This window comes from Lipotes vexillifer, unplaced genomic scaffold (assembly GCF_000442215.2).
Source record: "Lipotes vexillifer unplaced genomic scaffold, Lipotes_vexillifer_v1.1 scaffold291, whole genome shotgun sequence".
NCBI lineage: Eukaryota > Metazoa > Chordata > Mammalia > Artiodactyla > Lipotidae > Lipotes > Lipotes vexillifer.
Genome location: NW_006794559.1, coordinates 750784 through 770182, shown reverse-complemented (window position 1 = coordinate 770182; position 19399 = coordinate 750784). Strand labels below are relative to the sequence as shown.

The 19399-nt window shown below is 44.6% G+C and overlaps 1 protein-coding gene across 1 annotated transcript in view; it reads right to left on the bottom strand.

Moving 5' to 3' along the window:
- Window positions 1–19399, bottom strand: part of FARP1 (FERM, ARH/RhoGEF and pleckstrin domain protein 1) — a 242706-nt gene that overhangs the window by 40638 nt on the left and 182669 nt on the right. Inside the window, exons 12-15 of the mRNA XM_007467218.1 lie at window positions 18379–18628; window positions 4584–4771; window positions 3310–3399; window positions 2119–2252 (exon numbers count right to left, since the gene is read on the bottom strand). Coding sequence (XP_007467280.1) covers window positions 2119–2252; window positions 3310–3399; window positions 4584–4771; window positions 18379–18628 — 662 coding nt within the window. The remainder of the gene's footprint in view (window positions 1–2118; window positions 2253–3309; window positions 3400–4583; window positions 4772–18378; window positions 18629–19399) is intronic.

Here is a 19399-nt window from a genome sequence, read left to right as displayed (position 1 = left end):
CGGTACGCGGGCCTCTCACTGCTGTGGCCTCTCCCATTGCGGAGCACAGGCTCCGAACGTGCAGGCTAAGCGGCCATGGCTCACGGGCCCAGCCGCTCCGCGGCATGTGGGATCCTCACGGACCGGGGCACGAACCCATGTCTCCTGCAGCGGCAGGTGGACCCTCAACCACTGCGCCACCAGGGAAGCCCGGCAGGCGGATTCTTAACCACTACGCCACCGGGGAAGCCCTCCCCAACCTTATTTAAATCAACTGCCATGTGGACCAAAACTGCTCTAGTGATACCATCTCAAGATGCTCTGAACCTATGAAGACTATATTAATACACATCTCACTGGCCAGAAAATGAACTGTTAATTGGTTTCTCCAGAGCTGGAAGGTCTTTGACTCCATTATGAAAGCATCATTCAACTTTGTATGAATGAGGAGACGATACGGCAGAACACAATCGAAAGGCTTCCAGTAAATTTCGGGAAGGTAAAGTTAGATTTTGTAGAATATTTTTTTTTCATTTCTTGCATTCGTAGCACCAAACTAGAGTAAGACTCTAAACTGGCATTTTCATTCTTTCCCCACCTTCAGTGAAGCTGATTTTCTACCTGCTCTTTCCCCATCCTGGCTGTGCTCTCCCCCCAGGGGCACCTGAGTGAAGCCTCCTACTTCCTTCTATCACAGCAAAGAGAGCTGCACTTGAATTATCTCCAGGTACGAAAAACATACAAAGTCAGACATCTGAGCACATCTGCTTCCCAACACAGGGAGCAGCTCTGCGAACCTGTTAACTGGTGCCTGAATCTCGTGCTTGGAATCACCTGGGGCAGGACCACCTCGTCCAGGGCTTCTGCAGGCCCTAACAGTCACTGAACACCCCCGAGACCACTCTGAACCAAACTCTCACCTGTAGTGAGGATGGATACGGTATACAGTGGGTTCCATTTCCACCCGAAACATAGCAGAAAATGTCTGCTATCATCTGCTGGCATTTTTCAAATGCGTGTTTAGTAGATAGACAACTCCTCATGTTTCTACACACATCTTTAAAAAAAAAAAAAAAACCCCGTAAGAATTTTCTATAGGGGACTTCCCTGGTGGCACAGTGGCTGAGACTCCGTGCTCCCAGTGCAGGGGGCCTGGGTTCAATCCCTGGTCAGGCAACTAGATCCCACACTCTTAGTGCCACAACTAAGAGTTCGCATGCCACAACTAAGGAGGCCGCCTGCTGCCAACTAAGGAGCTGGCGAGCCGCAACTAAGGAGCCCTGGAGCCGCAACTAAGAAGCCCACGTGCCGCAACTAAGGAGCCCACGAGCTGCAACTAAGGCCCGGTGCAACCAAATAAATAAATAAATAATTTTTAGAAAAAGAATTTTCTATAAAAGACTCCACTTTAGGCTCCACTTTAGGCGAAGGGGACATCAGACTTTGCATTCTATAGTATAGACAATTTTTCCTGAATTTTTGCACTCACATATCAATCTTTTATATGGTATTTAATAAACAGACTTAACATTATTTTTAGCCAGCCTGCTCTTCCTGGATACTTAGGTCAGTTCCAGTCTTTTAATTCTGCCATGGCTCTCTTTGCCATTTGTCACTTCACATATTAGAATGTACCCTTAAGGTAAATTCCTAGCAGTGGGATTCAACGTAAAAGTGTATGTGTGTGTGTGTGTGTGTGTGGTGTATGGGGCTCTTATTTTTCTTTATAAACACCGTGAAATATAATACTGAAAGCTACATGAGACATATAATACTTAAATGACTATAAAGCAAGCACCAGTAAAATGTTACCAACACCCCTACAAGTCCCTCTTTTGCCTCTACCCTTTATAACCTGCATCATCCTTCCAGAAGAAATTACTGTATTTTGTGGTGTATTCATTTAATTATCATCAGAAAACATGCATTTTGAAGAACTGTAAGCCAAAGGCAAAAAAAATCCAGGATGAGATCTAACATGTGTAGATTTAATAGGAAATCACTGTAAGCTTGGCTTGTCTGAAGCCAGCTTCTCGCTTTATCTTTGCTCATGGGTGCTGCTTATAAGGAACAACATAAAAATAACATGAGAAACAGAAAGAGTTGGTGGTGGGAGACAGAACACGGGATTGTACTCACCACAGGGCGAGTCGTTGCTCAATTTCCTTGAGAAAATTTGTATGAAATTTGTGCAAAGGTTCAAAATTCGGGAAAATGAGACTTTTCAAGGTTTCGGGCATGGAGTCCTCTTTGCTTACTGTGCTCTGAAACCACTGGGAATAAAAAGAGGACACTCTTAGAGGCGTTAAGGTGAAGGATGAAGGTCTGCAACTCTTCAGACGTAACGCTGCAGCCCACCACGCGTGGAGGCTAAAGGGCTTTCCTATCGCGTCTGTAGCATTTCAAGAGCATCAAGGGCCTTCGAGCTTTACTGCTTTCCCTCCTTTCATTAGATGGGGTAAGAAGTACCCATCTCTTCGTTACCGCTTCCTGAAGTTTGTTACCAATTGACTGTGGAAGTTGGGACAAATCTCTGAAGTGGGCAGATACTGAAATCAAAACTTCCATTACGGCCAGCTCACTGGGTCACCGCTGAGTTACACCACTCCACGCCCTCTGGTTTAGTCCTTGAGAAACTTCCATCTCTGCTCCTCTGTTGAAATGCTGAGCAGGAAGATGGCTGAACCAGAGAGGTGAAGCCTCTGCCTTCACACACATTACTCATCTCACTGACCTCGAGTCCAGGTGGGTCTCACAATGATTGCTGAGCACCTGCCCAGGTCACCACGGCTGCCCTAGAGGCACAGAAACCCAACGATTCCAACTGACCTCCAGTGGGCTAGGTTCCTTCCCAGAATCCAGGATCATGAAGTCATCTGCCATGCTTTGAATTTGTTTCCAAGACTGAACGGGACTGATTAATAAAAGGCAGTCTTTTGGGTAGATTTTGCTGACATGGCTCAATTTATTGGCAAAGATAAAACAAGGCTTCTAATTAGCCTCTGAGGTCTCCCTCAAGCAAAAATAAAGGGCAAAACATGAAATGTTCTCCATCGGTGCAGGCAGACAGTAACACGTTTAATTTTAAATTTCTCCACTTTAGAAACTTCCTTCCTTTGCACTTAAAAAATCACAGTTATAAAAGCTTTTTAGAGCATATTCCAAATTAAACATACTATTACTGCCTAATTTCTACAACCCAGAACCAAAATTCTTTTAATTGGAGTCAGAGAACCCAACATTTAATTAGATCCAGCTTGTCTCCTAAAGCTGAGTATCAGGCAAGATAAATTATGTAATCTAAGGCTTTAGGGGAAATGCTACACATACCGAAGTGATGACTTCGAGATCCTTCAGATATGTTCTCTCAGTGGTGGAGACTTCCTTAGCGATGAAGTATGCTTTGTCAGTTGGGAATCTCTGCAAAATCCATTAAAAGAAAGAAGACATAATCATTTGAGCCTAAAGTCTCTAAGCATGTCCTGATTATAAGAAAGTCCCAACTAAAGTGATACATTGCTAACTTACGATCTCTGGTTGACTGGTATCAAGGCTAAATAAACTCTTATCTATTCTCCTTTTTTGGTGTGAGAGGAACTAGGATAGAAAATGGATTTCTATGATGAGAAAACTGCCTAGGAATGTTTCCTTCCGTGTAAATACCACCCGCAGTGAAAGGCCTCGAATGAGTGTGTTAGCTGCCACTGAGGACTATTCATTCAATACTGGGCACCTGAAAATCTAATTAATTAGGATAACAGAGTGGCGCAGGCTTCAAGGAAATGAATGAAACAGAAAGCACAGCAGCCTTTGTGCTGGGCATCGTGGGCTGGTGCTATTGATTTTTAGGAAATGGAAGTTACATTGTTCATGGGAACACGAAGGGTGCTGATCCAAAGGGAGGAGGGTTACAGCAGCTACAGTCCATTGGTTAGGCGGGCAGGCAGCACCGCCCTAGAGCAGGTCTGCCACCGGTTTTGCTTCTCTTTAACCAGCAATTAAAAGGAAATCCCTTATTGTTAACCATCTTGCTTCCCACAAGAGTCCAACCGATTCCACCTCTGGGTATACACATGAAGCAGAGATGAGAACAGATACTTGTACACCCACGTTCCCAGCACATTAAGATGAAATAGCCAAGAGGAGGAAACAACCCAGCTGTCCCATCAATGGAAATGTGGTATCTCCATACAATGGAATACTAGTCAACCTAAAAAAGGAAGGACATTCTGACATGTGCTATCAACATGGATAAACCTTGAGGACAATTATGCTAAAGGACATAAACCAATTACAAAGGGACAGACACTGTATGATTCCACTTATACGAGGTTAATGCCTAGGGTAGTCAGTTCACAGAGACAGAAAGCAGAACGGTGGTTGCCAGGGGCCGGGCGTGGGGACGCAGTACTCAACGTGTATGGAGTTTGTTCGAAGGATGACCGAGTTCTGGAAATAGTGATGATGGTCACACAACACTGTGAGTGCACTGAATGTCACTGAACGGTGTGCTTAAGAATGGTTCACATGGTAAATTTTATGTTATGTGTATTACTGGAAATGAAAACAAAAGATCAACAGGCGAGCGCCTGCCATCCCCACACCTTTCTCCGGCCGTCGTCCTCATCGTCCGTCCGAGGGCCCGCCTGGTCGTTCAGCAATGGGCTGACCAAGGGGGAGGCCTGCTTTGTGTCGGGGCTCAGGTTGGGTGACAGGACGGTGCTGGTGGGTGCAGCTCCTCCCTGCGAGTTGATGGACAGCTCTGAAAGGTGAGGGCTGCCAGTCAGGGAGCCTGTTTGGGGATGAGAAGTATTAAAGAAAAGAAAAAAAAAAGTAATTCCTTCTGGGACCTGGTGTCCACTTACAATTTTCACCTAATCAAACCTTTAGAAGCTTGACTACCATATGGCACACTTATGATGCCCTTCGTGATTTTCTAGATTTTTCCCTAAGTTGCAGCTGCCTTAGTCCTAAAGATACTATTCAGTGGAACACAGTTATGTCATTAATGATAAGGTGGAGAACTCTGCTTAGAGCATAATTACAATAGTTTAAAAGCATCGTGTATCTGCAAATAGGATCTTCATCTCCTAACTACTGCCTTAGCTTCTAAGAATTACTCGAGAAAGACAGTGTCTATATCACAAGGAGACGTGGGAAGTGACTAGAAAATAGAGCTATTCTAATAGAAGACTAAAGGACTTGGGACACCCAGGACAGACTACATCTTGGAACAACGGGCCACAGCTAGAGAAAGGGAAAGCAGCCACCTCCCCATTCTACGAAGAACAGAAGCGAGCTTGTTATACCTGGTGATGTCACTCCATGTCTCTCTCACTGTTTGGGACAGAAACACTAGTATCACAATTACAGCAAAGGTGATCATTTAAAAATGCAAAGCTGGAGGTCATTACATTACCACAATTCCCCTTTATGAGTCAAAAAATGATAGGTAATTAATCATTCCTCTGAGAAGGATACCACAGTAAATAACAGGAAAATGTATAATTACCCGAGTCAGCCAAATGACATGATGTGCACGTGAAACTCTGTGCCAATAGAATTTTGCCAATACCAATACCTCAACCTTTTGAAACTACTAATAAAATGAGATGTTTCAAAATCTACTTCTAAACTAAGTGTTTTGCCTAACAGTTTTATAATTCTAAAGCAGATCTGCAAAGTCACACCCAGATAAGAGGAGTGAACACAAGCCAAAGTCCTGAGATAAATCATGAGGGAAAGACGACATAAACGCTTTCTCCATTTTCCAATATACAGGTTCATGCTCATGGCTACTCAGCACAGTGTCGAGGATCTCGGAAGGAAAGGGGAAGTGCGGTTGTCCAGGAATCCCCCCATTTTCTGGACCTCTGTCCTTTCTCTCTGGATTCATTCATATTCACTCGGAAATTACAAGACAGGTCAGCCTCGAATGAAGCTGATGGAGTTGGGTAATGAACCTGATCCCAGTATGAATGAACCTTGCAGAAGCCACCACCAGCCCCCACCCGGTCCCAGGTTGACCAGCTAGCTGTGTCACCTACACACGGGTGAAAGCACGCCCACAAAAGCAACGGAAAGCAGACATCCTGCCCACTGACCGCTGGTCAGTACAATCATCCCTGAAGAACAAGATTAGAAAATGTCAGGTAAAGTCAGATTCCAGAAGTTCGCATTAAAAAATAATCCCTCCATTTCAATTCCTTGCATTTTCGTAGACATCATTAAAACAAAGTCCTGATGTGAGACAAAGACACAATCACCCCACACACCACCAGACCCAGTAAAACCCGGAGAAAAAGGCCAGAAATTGCTTCACAAATGTCAATTTTATTGACACTAGTGCACAACCGAATACAATCATTTCGAGAGAATTGGAACTTGTCAAATAGAAATAGTGACAACAATCATAACTGCAATTGATTCAAGGTACTACACTATTCTCTTTAAAAACAAAAAGAATCACAAAAAGAAAAATGTTATCACTACAAAGAGGAATTAGAGAAGAGAAATTCTGGCAGTCTGTCTGGAGATCAAAACATTTCATGCATTTGTGAGTTGCTATTGGAGGGTCACCTTTTATTTGTCCACCATCATCTGGCAAAGCATGGGGGCTTACCTTCAGCTCTCACACTATGTATGAGACCAGGTGAGGCAGTGTAAGTGAGAACATGCCGGGCCTTGAATCTGCAGTGACGTGGGACAGAAAAAGCGTTCGCCTCCTCATTGAAAGAGTTGGAGCCATGAACAAAAAGCAGTTAGAAGGCTAGCTTGAAGGAGGTGTGCAGGCGGGGAAACGGTACTGATTAGCCCCTGGACGGCATCCAGCAGCAGATAAAAAACCAAGGGCCACATGGCGAGGGAGAAAATAAGGGGAAACACACTCGAGTACAACCATGTCCACCCTCCAAAGGTCGACAGCTGCCCTTGTGAATTTCCCCGGGGACACTTCAGTTTGGTAGACCTAGCGGGCCAGAAGGGTGAGCTAACAGACCAGGGCTCCGGGAGAGGTGCCACCCTGCCGAGAAGGCAGGACACATTGCAAAGAAGATAGCAATCTAGAAGACACCCCACTGGAGCACACTGGAGACAGGATTCAGAAAGCGGGACACCGAGAGTGAACCTGATGACAACCAAGGTTCCTACGTAGAGTCCGGGGCAGTTCCGGGTTCAGCTACGTTCTCACTCACGTGGCCTAAAGGTGTGTGTGACACCGATGTTACACGTGCAATACACAACCTTGGAGGATGACCAAATTAGGGAAGCCCATTTCCACTTCCATAGAGCCTACTTCAAGGGGCTTTGTGTCTACTAACGGGGCCCAAGAAGGCCAAGGCGATGAGTGTATTTAAATAGTAAGACCAATAAATCAATAAAGACCAAGCAGCCTGTTCTAGAAATCTACCAGCAATGCTAAGGAAGGGAAAGGTCCCAAACTCTGAGGTTCCATTTACCAATCTGAGCCACATCCATGGAGAATAGCCTCCTTCCTCCCCTTGCAAGAGAAACTCCTCAAGGCTTTGAAAATTCATAGATGACACGTGTCCCAAACAAAAATAGGTAGCTCATTTACCATTCAACAATCAATGGAATATGCTGACGAGAGTAATCAGTAGAATTTGGCAGCTTGGTGAGTAATGAAAATTCTCTTTCGACTTGGAGCCAGTGTGTGACAAGGGTCTGTACAAACTGGTGTCCACGCAGGGCCTGCCCTCGGGCAAGTGTCAAGAGTTGTGTCTGAAAGGTCAATATCTAAGGTCACAGTTACTAGAGCTACATGTGACCAATTTTCACTGAAGTCATCCATTTGACAAAAAAAGCAAACAAACATGGCGATGTTAGATAAAATGACTCTGCCAGGTTTCTGCAGCCTTATAAGGCTTGTTCCCATCACACAGTCTGTCACCTGCCTTGAAGGCACAGCCCTGGGCAACGAGGAGAAACGGTGACTGGTGCTCACGGCTACTCCATGAACTTATTAATGCCTGGCAATTTTTATCATTTTCCTCCTCTATGACAAATTGACACAAAGGAATTTCTTTCAGCAAGGGGCTCTAGGTAAATAACTTGGGGCGGGGGGAGAATCTTCTAAGAAACCACCTGGATATTAAGGCAATAAGTGGAAAAAAGTCTGAAGAGATTAGAAAAAGATCAGTTACCGCCCTAAAAGTCTGGAAGCTTTTGATTCTTAAAAGAATTTTTTCCTACTTTTAGAAATTGCCCTGCAGGTTTTTAGGCATTCAGTTACACTTCTGGTTAACGACTTTCAAGTCCCTCATGTCTACCAAATAATTTCATGACACGCCTCCCTTCGCCACCCCCAGATCTCCATGTCCCCGCGTCCACCCTTAATCTGTATCAAGAGGGCTGAGTTTATGTCACTCCCACGGATTAAACATGCCTTCACTAATGCTACTCTCGAGGGGGGCATTTCTCGTAACTGCTTTAAAAAAAATCCTTTTAAATGTACACATTCTCATGGCACAAACAATTATGGAACTTTAAATTAGCACTGCTATATGTATGGATTTCAACTTATCACCCAGCCCAGAAACTGGGTTAGCTGCTCTATCTTTTTAATGTAATATACATTCATAATTCTTCTCTCTGGCTGCACAGGGGAAGTTGGATTTGCAGCCCCACCCAGACTGGAGCATCTCTTGACCAGCCCTCCACCAGAGGCACATAAAACAGCGGGAACATGGTTTATGATCGAGAAGCCAAACTGACGCTTGCCTTCCGCGCTTGGGACTGGGTACAAGCCGCCTAGTGACCATCTACTTCCTCTGACTATCCTAAAAGGCTTAAGAACAAACTCACACAAGCCTGGGGAAAGAGAACTCTAATCTGTTTTTCCAGTAATAAAAACGGCATTTCAAATACTTAGTTGTACCTGTCCTATGTTTTAAACTACTCAATAAATTGGGAATCCTCATTTTTAATTAGATAAGTGTTATTTTTCCTGTTAAGGAGGGAACCAGAAAACCTGACAACTTTAAAAATAGTAATCCATAGATTTGGTAAATATTAAAATATCTGAGAATGAGAATACAGATGAAAATGAGACTGCTGATTGCTTTCTCAAGTCCTCTTTTCAAAATTACAAAAAGTACAATTATTTAAAAAGTATCTATGAGGATTTCCTCAATATTCTCCCAAAGTTCTGTATTTGGCAAATGTCTAGATGCTACTCATCTATTGTGATTTTTCTCCTGCCATTTGCTTCTAAAATATAGGAGATTGTAACTCTATGTACCCAGAATATGCTTCAAAGGCACACGTAGGAAATACATTACAGATGCAGGTTTGCATTTATTTTGAAAAAGCCTCTTTTTAAATCCACAATCTCCCTCTAAAACAGAAGACAAACCCTCTCTGGAGATGGTCTGCATTTGAAAGCCAGTTACCGAAGGAAAAAAAAAAAAAAAAAAAAAAAAAAAAAAAAAAAAAAAAAAAAAAAAAAAAAAAAAAAAAAAAAAAAAAAAAAAAAAAGGTCAGTACTGTATTGATTCATGGGAAGTCTCCAGACCAGGCAGGATTCACTCTAGTCTGATAACTAAGCTGGGTCCCACCCCAATGGAATATGTGAGAGAAAAAAAAAAAAAAGGGCTGACAATGTTTCACTGAAGTTACAAGATTCCACAAGAAAAACCAGGTTATAGGATTACCAATCATAGCAGGGTGGCGTTCTTCTCAATAACTTAGGTTGTTGTGAGTAATGTACGTGCTTCTTAGACCAAGTTCCTTGAAGAAAAGTTTTACAAGCAGCTAAACATTAACGTTACTGTTCATCATCAAGCAATTCAGAAAAGCAACAGAAATGCAACTTGCAGAAAAATAAAGAGAAATGCTGCTAATGGGAAAATGACAGCGAATGCACTAGCTTGTTCTTGTTTATGGGGAAAAGATAAAGGAGAATTCTCCTTTGTCTGAACACAGTGGTAGTGTTGGCAGTGTCTGGGCTGTGGGGGACATGGTGCTTCGTACCAATGAAAAACACCATCTTGGACTCAGGACAAAGCTTCGGCCGTCAGTCGGAAAGAACAGTTACAATTGACAGTTTTTACAGCAAGATACCTGTTAGGACAAGTAAAAGCCTCTTCAGTTGAGATTAACAAAAGCTATTAATCCCGTGCATACACCGTTACATGAGTTTGGCCTTCCATGCTTAAAGAATCACCAAGCTCACTGTTACTGGAGAAACCAGCCACCTTCCCAGTGGAATAAATCCATGCTTTCGTGAACTACTGCGCTCTCAGCCGTGGAGAGAAGGTAGAACCAGACAGTATCTGTGAGAGCCTACATTCTGGGTAGACAGCAAACTACAAACAGCTCACTGGCCATGAGGGGCCACCTGGGCTGAGCTAGAGAGGTCTTCTCTGCATTTCTACCTATCCCCGCTCCCCAACAAAACACACACACACAGCCAAATGCGCTTATAAGCTATGGAACGTTTGCCATCCCCATTGGAATAGATGGTACCATTCAACATAGGAAGCCAGTCCTCTGGTTAGCTGTCTGAGCTCCGCCCACGTAAGCTGCTGCCACAGATGCTCTCTGTTTCCATGAGCCCTGCCCCGCCCTACAGAGATCCTGGCTCCCTTCCAAGGACCATCCCCACCGCCACACAGCACAAAGTGCAGGCCTGGAGAAGATGGAATCAGAAAAGTGAAGTCTTCCGTTCATCTTCCATTTCCCCACCTTTAGTGAAATATGGTACCACCGAGCATGAGTGCTCAGGATGCCTCCGTGACAAGGCTTGCTGTTTAGTGATGTAGCATCATTGTATTCTAGAAGAAACAGGTGTTCCAAGTACAAACTGGTATTCAGTCATGTTAAAAAAAAAAAAAAGACATCAGACAGTGCTCCAACAATGCAGGGAAGAGAAGGTACACCATGCTTTGAGGATAAAAGACAGAACGCTGAAAAAAAAAGTTTTCTCTTAGATAGGTACATGCTGACCACACAGTGCATACCACGGCACAACAGAAAAATGTTTTCTCAAATTTATTAAACAAATGACAAAAATGAGAATGAAGTCCCCAGCCTTGTCTACTGTAAAATTAATTCAGCGTATTAGAAATTTTTAATAAAATATTAAATGTACACACAGAGAGAACAGAAGGGAACTGGATTAATAACATAGGCCAAGCTTGTGAGATTGGGTTAGTCAGGTTTTCACAGCAACCTTCCAGGCAGAAAGGAGGTGAGGGTAAGGGACCGAATCCACTGGCCATTCAGGTGCGTGTGTAGAGAGCAGCGGGGTGTGTGTTCTTGACTAAGGAAAGCCTATCTTTGGTCTTTCTATAAATCACTGCGGGCAGAGTGACAAATGCTTTCCTTCTTACAAAGGAACTGCAAGGCCCAGGAAAAAGCAAGTGTTGGCCCAGTTTCATGAGCCAGAAAGGTCATCTGGGGATACTGACAGGCCCATCAGAGGCTCCAAAATGACCCTTCTACTGTTTCCTATTTGAGAGTCAGTTAACAACCCCAATTTATAATAAAGCAGAAGGATTGCCTCCAAACTCCTGGTACCACTAAACACCTCTACCTCTTACTCAAAAGTAGAGTTAATTACTGTCCGATGCTTTGTTATACACCCCACCCCCCAACACACACACACACAATGGTCCTTGCTCCCGCCTTAGTACTCTTGGTTTATGTTGCATTTTGCAGTGATTTCTCACTTCTATTCTTCAATATTCTGAAGTTCCTGCACCTGACCCCTAGCAACAAGCTCACGTAATTCTCAGTACCATTTCCATGACTGCATTAACAGCACCTGCCTTGAAGCTAACCTTTCACACCAGCTCTCAACTACAGACTTAGATCAGATACCCTCTGTCAACAGTTGATGTTCAATCCTCCCTACTTTCAAATACCAAACCACCTTAAGACATATCAGAGCAACCTGATCAAGAAGCCACACAAAGACGCCAAGGAGCTGCCTTCCACCAGAAGTTATAACCGAACACCAAAGGCCAAGGAGATTGCCAGAGGCTGCTTCCAAGGCTAAGCTGTGATGTGGGCATCATTCAGTCCATCCACGCTGAAACGATCCTGAACAAATCAGAGTCTCTTCAATTTCTAAAGCTTTAAGAAAGATTGACTAATTCTATCTTAGCTTCCACCAGGGTGTTTAACTGCTTTGATTGGGGGGAAAAAAAAAAATCCCCCATGCTGGAAGTTTCATCTATGTTTTCTGGAGTGATGTGTTCTGAACTTTATGAAGCAAGACCTGTTTTTCACAACTCTACTCACCTCCTCCCAAATATGTATCTGACACACAAATCAGCATTTGCAACTTTTGTTTATAGAGGAAACACTTAAAAATCCCTAGGTTACCCAGGAAACAATAAATAGCTCTTTTCCAAGTATGTATTCCAAACAGGTGGCAACCAGGCCACTTCTGATCTTTGATGCCTACAACGCTAGAGCAAACCATCATGGGTATTTTTTGCTTTTCATTATTATTATTTTTTTAATAGAAAGAGAGCTGCTACATTAAGTGGCATGCTTATTTTGATCTAAACGTCACGGCTTCATTTTAACAACTAGCAACTGGTGTTAGAGGTACACACAGTGTACACTAGAGACCCCATTTCCCTGTATTACATTTCATTCAACTAAACAGAAACAGATGGAATTAGACTAACGAGGAAAAAGCAGCGCCAGTAAATTCTTTAAATGTCGCCAGACTCAAGTTCTTTAATCACTTCCTTCTTGCAGAAGTTCATCCGCTAGTACCTTTCCTTCCGTATGTTCTTATGAACTTGGCTAACATGGCTGAGTGTAAACTCAGAGAGCTGCCAGCAACAGGTTATTTTGAAATGTTCACCTCTTTCGGGTTCAAAGAAACTTTCTCTATTGCAAAGCCTGCATTGAAAGACTCTTCTGCAGTTTGCTTTATAAAACTGGCAGCAATAGAGCTGACCCTTGGACAACATGGGGGTCAGGGGTGCAGACCCTCCGAGCAGTGGAAAATCCACGTATAACTTATAGTCGGCCCTCTGTATGTATCTACACTTCCGCATCTGTGGACTCCACCAACCTTGTATTGTGTGGTACTGTGGTATTTACTACTGAAAAAACTCTGTGCATAAGCGGACCTGCGCCATTCACACCCGTGTTGTCCAAGAGTCAACTGTAGGCTCATCCCCATGAAACTAGAGGAAGGCCAGCCTTAGAGTAATTAAGCTCATGAGAGGAGGAATGTTTATAGACTACAAAGGGAAAGATCCAGAAAAAAAGAGCCTTTCTTGGGGATGCAGCTCAGACAGCTTTAAATTCTGGTTAATGAAAATGAGGGCCTAGGCAAAGAAGAGTGATCGAGACAGAAGTAAATAAACTCAAAATAAACCTAGTAATGAAGGGGACCCCAAGTTTCTTAATTTAAGGCTGGGCCTACCTGTAGCCCAATCACTCACTGATGACTTCAATTGCACCAAACCCATACTGTGTTGAAATAGGGAATAGCATTTTAAGTGGAAAAAGTTGATTAAAACCATATTAACACTGGTTAAAGCTATGAAAAAGGGAGGTGATGCACATTCACAACAGTTTTAACAAAATTTAAAATGGCAGCTTAATATTTTAACTGCTGCTTCTTTTAGGAACTGCTTTGCCAACACAAGCAAACTGACTCCACAGCGAAGATGCAAGTGGGGTTTCTGATTCAACTGAGGACAGGCTGGATTTCGTATACTTGGTGGAAATTTCAAGAGGCTCGTGCTGTATTTTGGTTTTGCAGTCCTAGTGTGTGTATATATTTTTAAAGCATTACTTGGTTTGAATCTTCAAAGAAGTTCTGGAGCATCAAATGGAAATTATTCACATTTTTAAGTGCGGGCCACAGAAGCACCATTTGGTGAGATAAATCTGTGAGAAATTTCCAAATACAAATCACACATGTGGAGAAGAATGTGGCTCACAGACTTCCTTTAACTAAATGCCTGTCTAATAAAATAGCATCATGGCATACAGATGACTGGTCAAGGAGCTGGGGCAATCCACTGTAAGTTCTGGAGCTCATTAAATGCAGTTCTTTACGAGAATTTCTTGCATTTTTATGCTGCCCGAACAAGCAGCAACAAAACTCAGTCACAAAAGGATCTGTAATTTACATGTTTTGAAATACTATCTAACAAAAGATATTCATGCGCGGAGGCCCCAGAGTCGCCCTGAGTGGCTTGAAGATCTCTGTTTCTATATTTGGTTTGTCTTCCACCCAAGGCTTTAAGATATCATTGCACAGGAGCGGCCGCGATCTGAAGACTTGGCTTCCTTATTGATGCAGGCGACCCCTACACTAGCTGTTGCCTTAGAAAAACTGGCTCTGACAGGTCTTGGGAAACCCTTTGGAAGTCTGAAAGAATTCACAGGTCTCTAATCTCTGCTGCCTATTGGTCACACCCAACCCCATCTCTGATCTTCCTGCACTTAGTTCAACTTCAGGCATGTGCCTGCCCTTCTTATACCACACAGTGAGATTCCAGAGGCCAGGGAAGGACTTGGGGACCAGAATCTCACAGCAGGCAGAAGGTATGGAAGGTGCGGGGCGCTGGGGGTGGCACGCAGCCTGCTGGCTTTCTCTGACCTCCTCACCTCAGTGAACTGGCTCTACCATCAGACTCGAAGAACACTTAGGTTTACTCACTCAGCAGCTCTCTTTACTAGTGCAAGGAAAGCTCTCCCAGAGGCAATGAGTGAATATTCCCAGCACGTCAGAATATGTGGCTTTTGAAAAAACTACACACCTTTCCCCACCCCCACCCCCCTTTCTTTTAAGCACTGTTAATCACACCAGAACTGCCACTCTCACAAAGACTGACTGAGAAGCAGAAACTGAGTTGCTTGGCTGGTACAAAACCAAAGCGGAGAAAAACTCTACCAGTGACCTTAAAAGCGGAAAATCTCGTCAATATAGAACTGGGTACATAACCGTTCATCAGTTGCTTTTGAAACACTTTGGATAAAAAATCATCTCTTCGGGGAAAAAGCAAAACAAAATAATTACTGGAATATGTTTTGCTTTGGGAGTTTACATCTGATGATTCACATTCTAAGCCAACTAAGTTAATACCCTTTGCTCATTCATATTTCATGATCAGACTGCTGTATGATTAGAGGTAAAAAGAACTCATTTGAACACACCACCTTCACAAATATACCACAGATTCCACATGTGACTCTGCTTAACTCACGTCTGACTACTTTTTTATATAGCAAATTGACACCTTTCTCTAAGCTCAAAACAGAATAGGCAAAAATGGGCTATAACTGCAAAAACCCCACAGTATAAAAAGCAGTAGTTCTTCCTACCTAATATGGACTGTAATAACCTAAGTCTACAGGATTCCTGATCTCCATATGATTTTAATTATTAATCCATACAAGAGTCTCAAAATATAAAATACTGAATCCAAAAGGTCCTAGTGCATCAAGCTGTCACATAGAGTAAAACACTGAAGCCCAGAGACCAAGGTTTTGGTTTTAGATTTGTCATGCAACGGCTGTAGGACTATGGGAAGTCTCTTCCCTTCATCAGAACAAGGTTTCTCATCCATAAATAAAGGTTTAACCTAGGTGACCTCCAAGGTCCCTTCTGGCTTCAAAATTCTGTGACTCTGTTAAACATGTAAATCTAAATAAAGCAAAAGATGAATAGACTACTCAAGTGAACATCTTTCAAGCTATCCAATAATCAACTTGATTCATCAACCATGCACTGAATCAAATGATTAGGAAGATAAAGCAAAAGTGTGTGTAAAAATGGATTAAGTTTTCAGAATCTTTAAAATCAACTTCTCGACATTCATGTGGACAGAGTCACGTGTGAACCACAGGGTCTGTCAATATTTCTGCTTTTTCAACACTGTGGCCAAATTCTACTCAGTTTCCCTAAACTTGCTTAGCTCTTCCCCATGACAAAGCCACACGATGAGTTTTAATAAGGCCACTCGTGTGGCGGCACATTAGGGCTGGATCATCATTACAACTCTTTTCAATAATTTTGTAGTTACTTAGGATCTAAAATTTTTATTCTACAATTTATCTTTTTTTAAAAAAAAGTACCAAAGACTAAAAAGTACCAAAGAGCAGGCATGAAGAAAAGCATTTCATTGGTGATGCTTTTCTTAGTTGGCAAGCAAGCCAACATTTCAGCTGACACTTCCATCACATTCCACTAGATTCTAGAAGGCAATAGTGTCTGGCTCAGAAATGACCCTGGCAGCCTAGCAGAGCCATCTGGGGACCCCAAGGGGCACTCCAGACCAATCTGATCCAAATTTCTAGGGTCAGGGCTCAGGTCATACCAATTTTTTAAAATGTCCCAGGTGATTCCAAAGTGCAGCTAAGGCTGAGAAGCAATGCAAGTTCAAACCAGGCTTTTCCATCTGAAATGCAGAAACGCTGGGTGAAAGGCACTGGTGTAGATGGTAAGATTTAAAAAGAAACCAAACCTCTCACTACTTCTTTCTTTTTTCCTGCACAGTGAAGCAGCCAGAAGACACTGTTCCTGAGCATGTGAATATTAAGAACGTGCGTAAAAATCCACCAAGGGCAACGAGACCGGGAGACAGCCCTTCTCGGTACTGTGCGCTATTCACAGGCAGGCACTGAGTTTGCTAACCTCCTGGTGCCAACAGTACCTATCCTGCGAGGTCTTACCTTTCCCTGCACCGTTACTCAGCAGCATCTCTGTGTTTCACCAAGAGGCCCTGACGGCCAGAGTTGTTCCACACCTTCAACCATAACTAACGTTTGACCCGTGAAAGCAAAACCCAAACCAAACCAGCAAAATCTCATACCGATTACAGTTCAGGAAGATTTCTATCATTTCATAGGAAGTCTGCAAAGAATAATCCCAAATGCTTCCAATTAAAATATTCACTAGTCTTATTAACTAATATTTCAACAACACTTCATTTCAACTAGCAACCAACTTACATTTGGCCTTGAATTTTGTCAATTCCTCACTTTATGAGGCACAACAAAGCAGCCCTCCTTTTAAAGAAGGGGTTCAAAGTAAAACCCACACCTTTCCTGGGATCTCAGTGATACTTTCGTCCCAATAATCAACCAGATGGGAGGGTGATCTGTGTACACAACTGAAGATACACAGAAAATTTCCACGTAAATACAACACACTATACACATGATCAGATTCATAATAAAGGATTTCTTCCTAGCCTTCAGCCGGAAAGAGAAACAAGCTCTTGGTAACTTGTCATGATGTGTGAAATTCTGTCCTTCTGAAAGATCTGAGAAGCCAGGCGTGCCCTACCCAAACATGTGCCTGCCCCAAAACCTCCTCTAACAAAGGTCGATTAGAAATTAACAAGTCACTAGGACAGATCATCTCCAGGGAAACCCTGGACGCATGACTCCAGGTTTCCAGCCCTTGAAGACCTGCCCTCTGGTCTCCTCACTCATACTCCTCTCCGTCCTCATTCAAAGGCAGGCCACCCAAGGACTTCTTTCTCCTCACGCCGGAGGGGGAACTCAGCACAGCTGGATTACCAAACACGAGGGGCTGGCTCAGAGGGCTGGCCAGTTCAGAGTCTGAATCGCTGGATTCAGTCCCACTGCTGGTGGAACCCTCGGTCATTTGCAGGGGTGCCAGCTGGGCTGCCTTGCCAGGGGCACACGCTGACTGCGCCACGGGGATCCTTGAGGTCGGACCCACGAGAGGTGTACCGTTAGCCAGCGTTCTACCTTCCGAAGCGGCCGGGCCGGCCAGGCCTCCCTTTCCATGGCCGTCAAGCCTATCCACTGCCTTCGGGGTTGATGCTACCTGGCTAAGAATGAGTGGATCTGTCTCTGACTTATTATATCTCAGATTCCTTACGTGGGGCCTTTGTAAGACGGGGGAACCGTCTTCATCACGAGGACCCTGGCTTGGGAGAGGCTCTCCTCTCACACTTCTCTCTCTATAGTCATGTGCGTTTTCGGAAACATAGCCTTGAGACCCGGTCCTGTCCCAACTCATACTTGGACTTGAACTTCCGCTGCTGGGAGACAAGGGGGTGGCCAGGGGACTGTGACCGCCCGAGGCCCTGAACATCTCATCTATCAGAGAGCTATGTCTTGGGAGTCTGGGGCTCCCACTCATGTCAAAGGTGATGTCTGCTGAATCAGCGTCACGGAATTCTCTGGAAGGAGGCCGGGAGGACTTCACAGAGTGAGGGGAAGCCCTGCGCCTAGCCTCTATTTGCCTCTCATCCCTGGACAGCAGATAAACACCACTGGTCAAATCACCCTCATAGTTGTCATTTGTTTGGGACCGTGACCGGGACGCTTGTTCCCTGAGGAGGTCGTATTCACTGTCTACATCACTGCAGTCAATGAAAGGAATGGAAGTGCTGCTGCCATGGGCAGCCCTGGATGCTGGACCTGTGCTTGGCTGCGGGGGCCGAGGTCTACTCTGCTGGGTCCTGTCCTTAACGACCTCCTCCTCTTCCTCCGTCTCCGCCCTGCCGGCCCCGTCTGCCTCCGTGCTCCCCGCCGGGCTCCTCTGCGGAGTGGGGCTGCGCTGTGGCCCGCGCTCATCGGCCGAAGCGGGCGGGTCCCTTCCCGGCTGGCAGCTCTGGCCACCCGGGGATGCGGCACCTTCTCCAAAGGTAAGGCTGGCACTCTGCTGAGCCTGGGTGGGGTGGGGGTGTGCAAGAGAAGGGGGAGGGAGATGAAGAGAAAAGGGAGAGGTTACACCACAGCTGAAAGAGACAGAGACGCGGAGTCCAACTTAATGGCATCTCCTGAAGCATCGAGTGGCCAAGGATTGCCAAAGAAAGCCTGCCCTCCCCAGTCTTAGAACAGAGCACCCTGTCAGGAATCGGGCATTCCCGAGGCTGTCTGGTCAGGATCCAGAACGTTCTCTCAGGGTGTGGAAGCCGACAGTGCGGGGTCCCCGGCAGCACAGGTGAGGCAGTGCCTCTGCTTTCCAGGACCGGCAGTCTCCTCTTGGGCGTCCAAAGTTTCTATGGAAGAAGATGGTCCTTCCGGCCCACAGGGGACTGACTTCCTGAGGGGGTGGGGGCAGGGGGAGGAGGAAAGGCACCGTGGACCTCCAAAGGCAAGTTGACACGGATTTCAGACAAATGACAAAAACATCTTTGTTTCGATGCCTAAGGGCAAGATGGGCAGCTTACAGACTCTCTGGATTCACACAGTGAAACTGCCTTCATGTTCTTTCCCAACAAAGTTCTTATTCTCTTGTAGAGAAAACCCTGAAAGCTCATCCAGAGACCAACTCCAGGGAAAACGAGCTCTGGCCACCCTCAGAGCAAGAGTGATGATGTGTCTTGTTGCCAACTGTGGTCACTGCTCTGTAACACGAGCCCTGGGAACGCACCGTCCGGTCCTGCGCCAGTGCAAGGTTCTGACCTTGGCAGCCAAGGGGAGCTACACCCGTCAC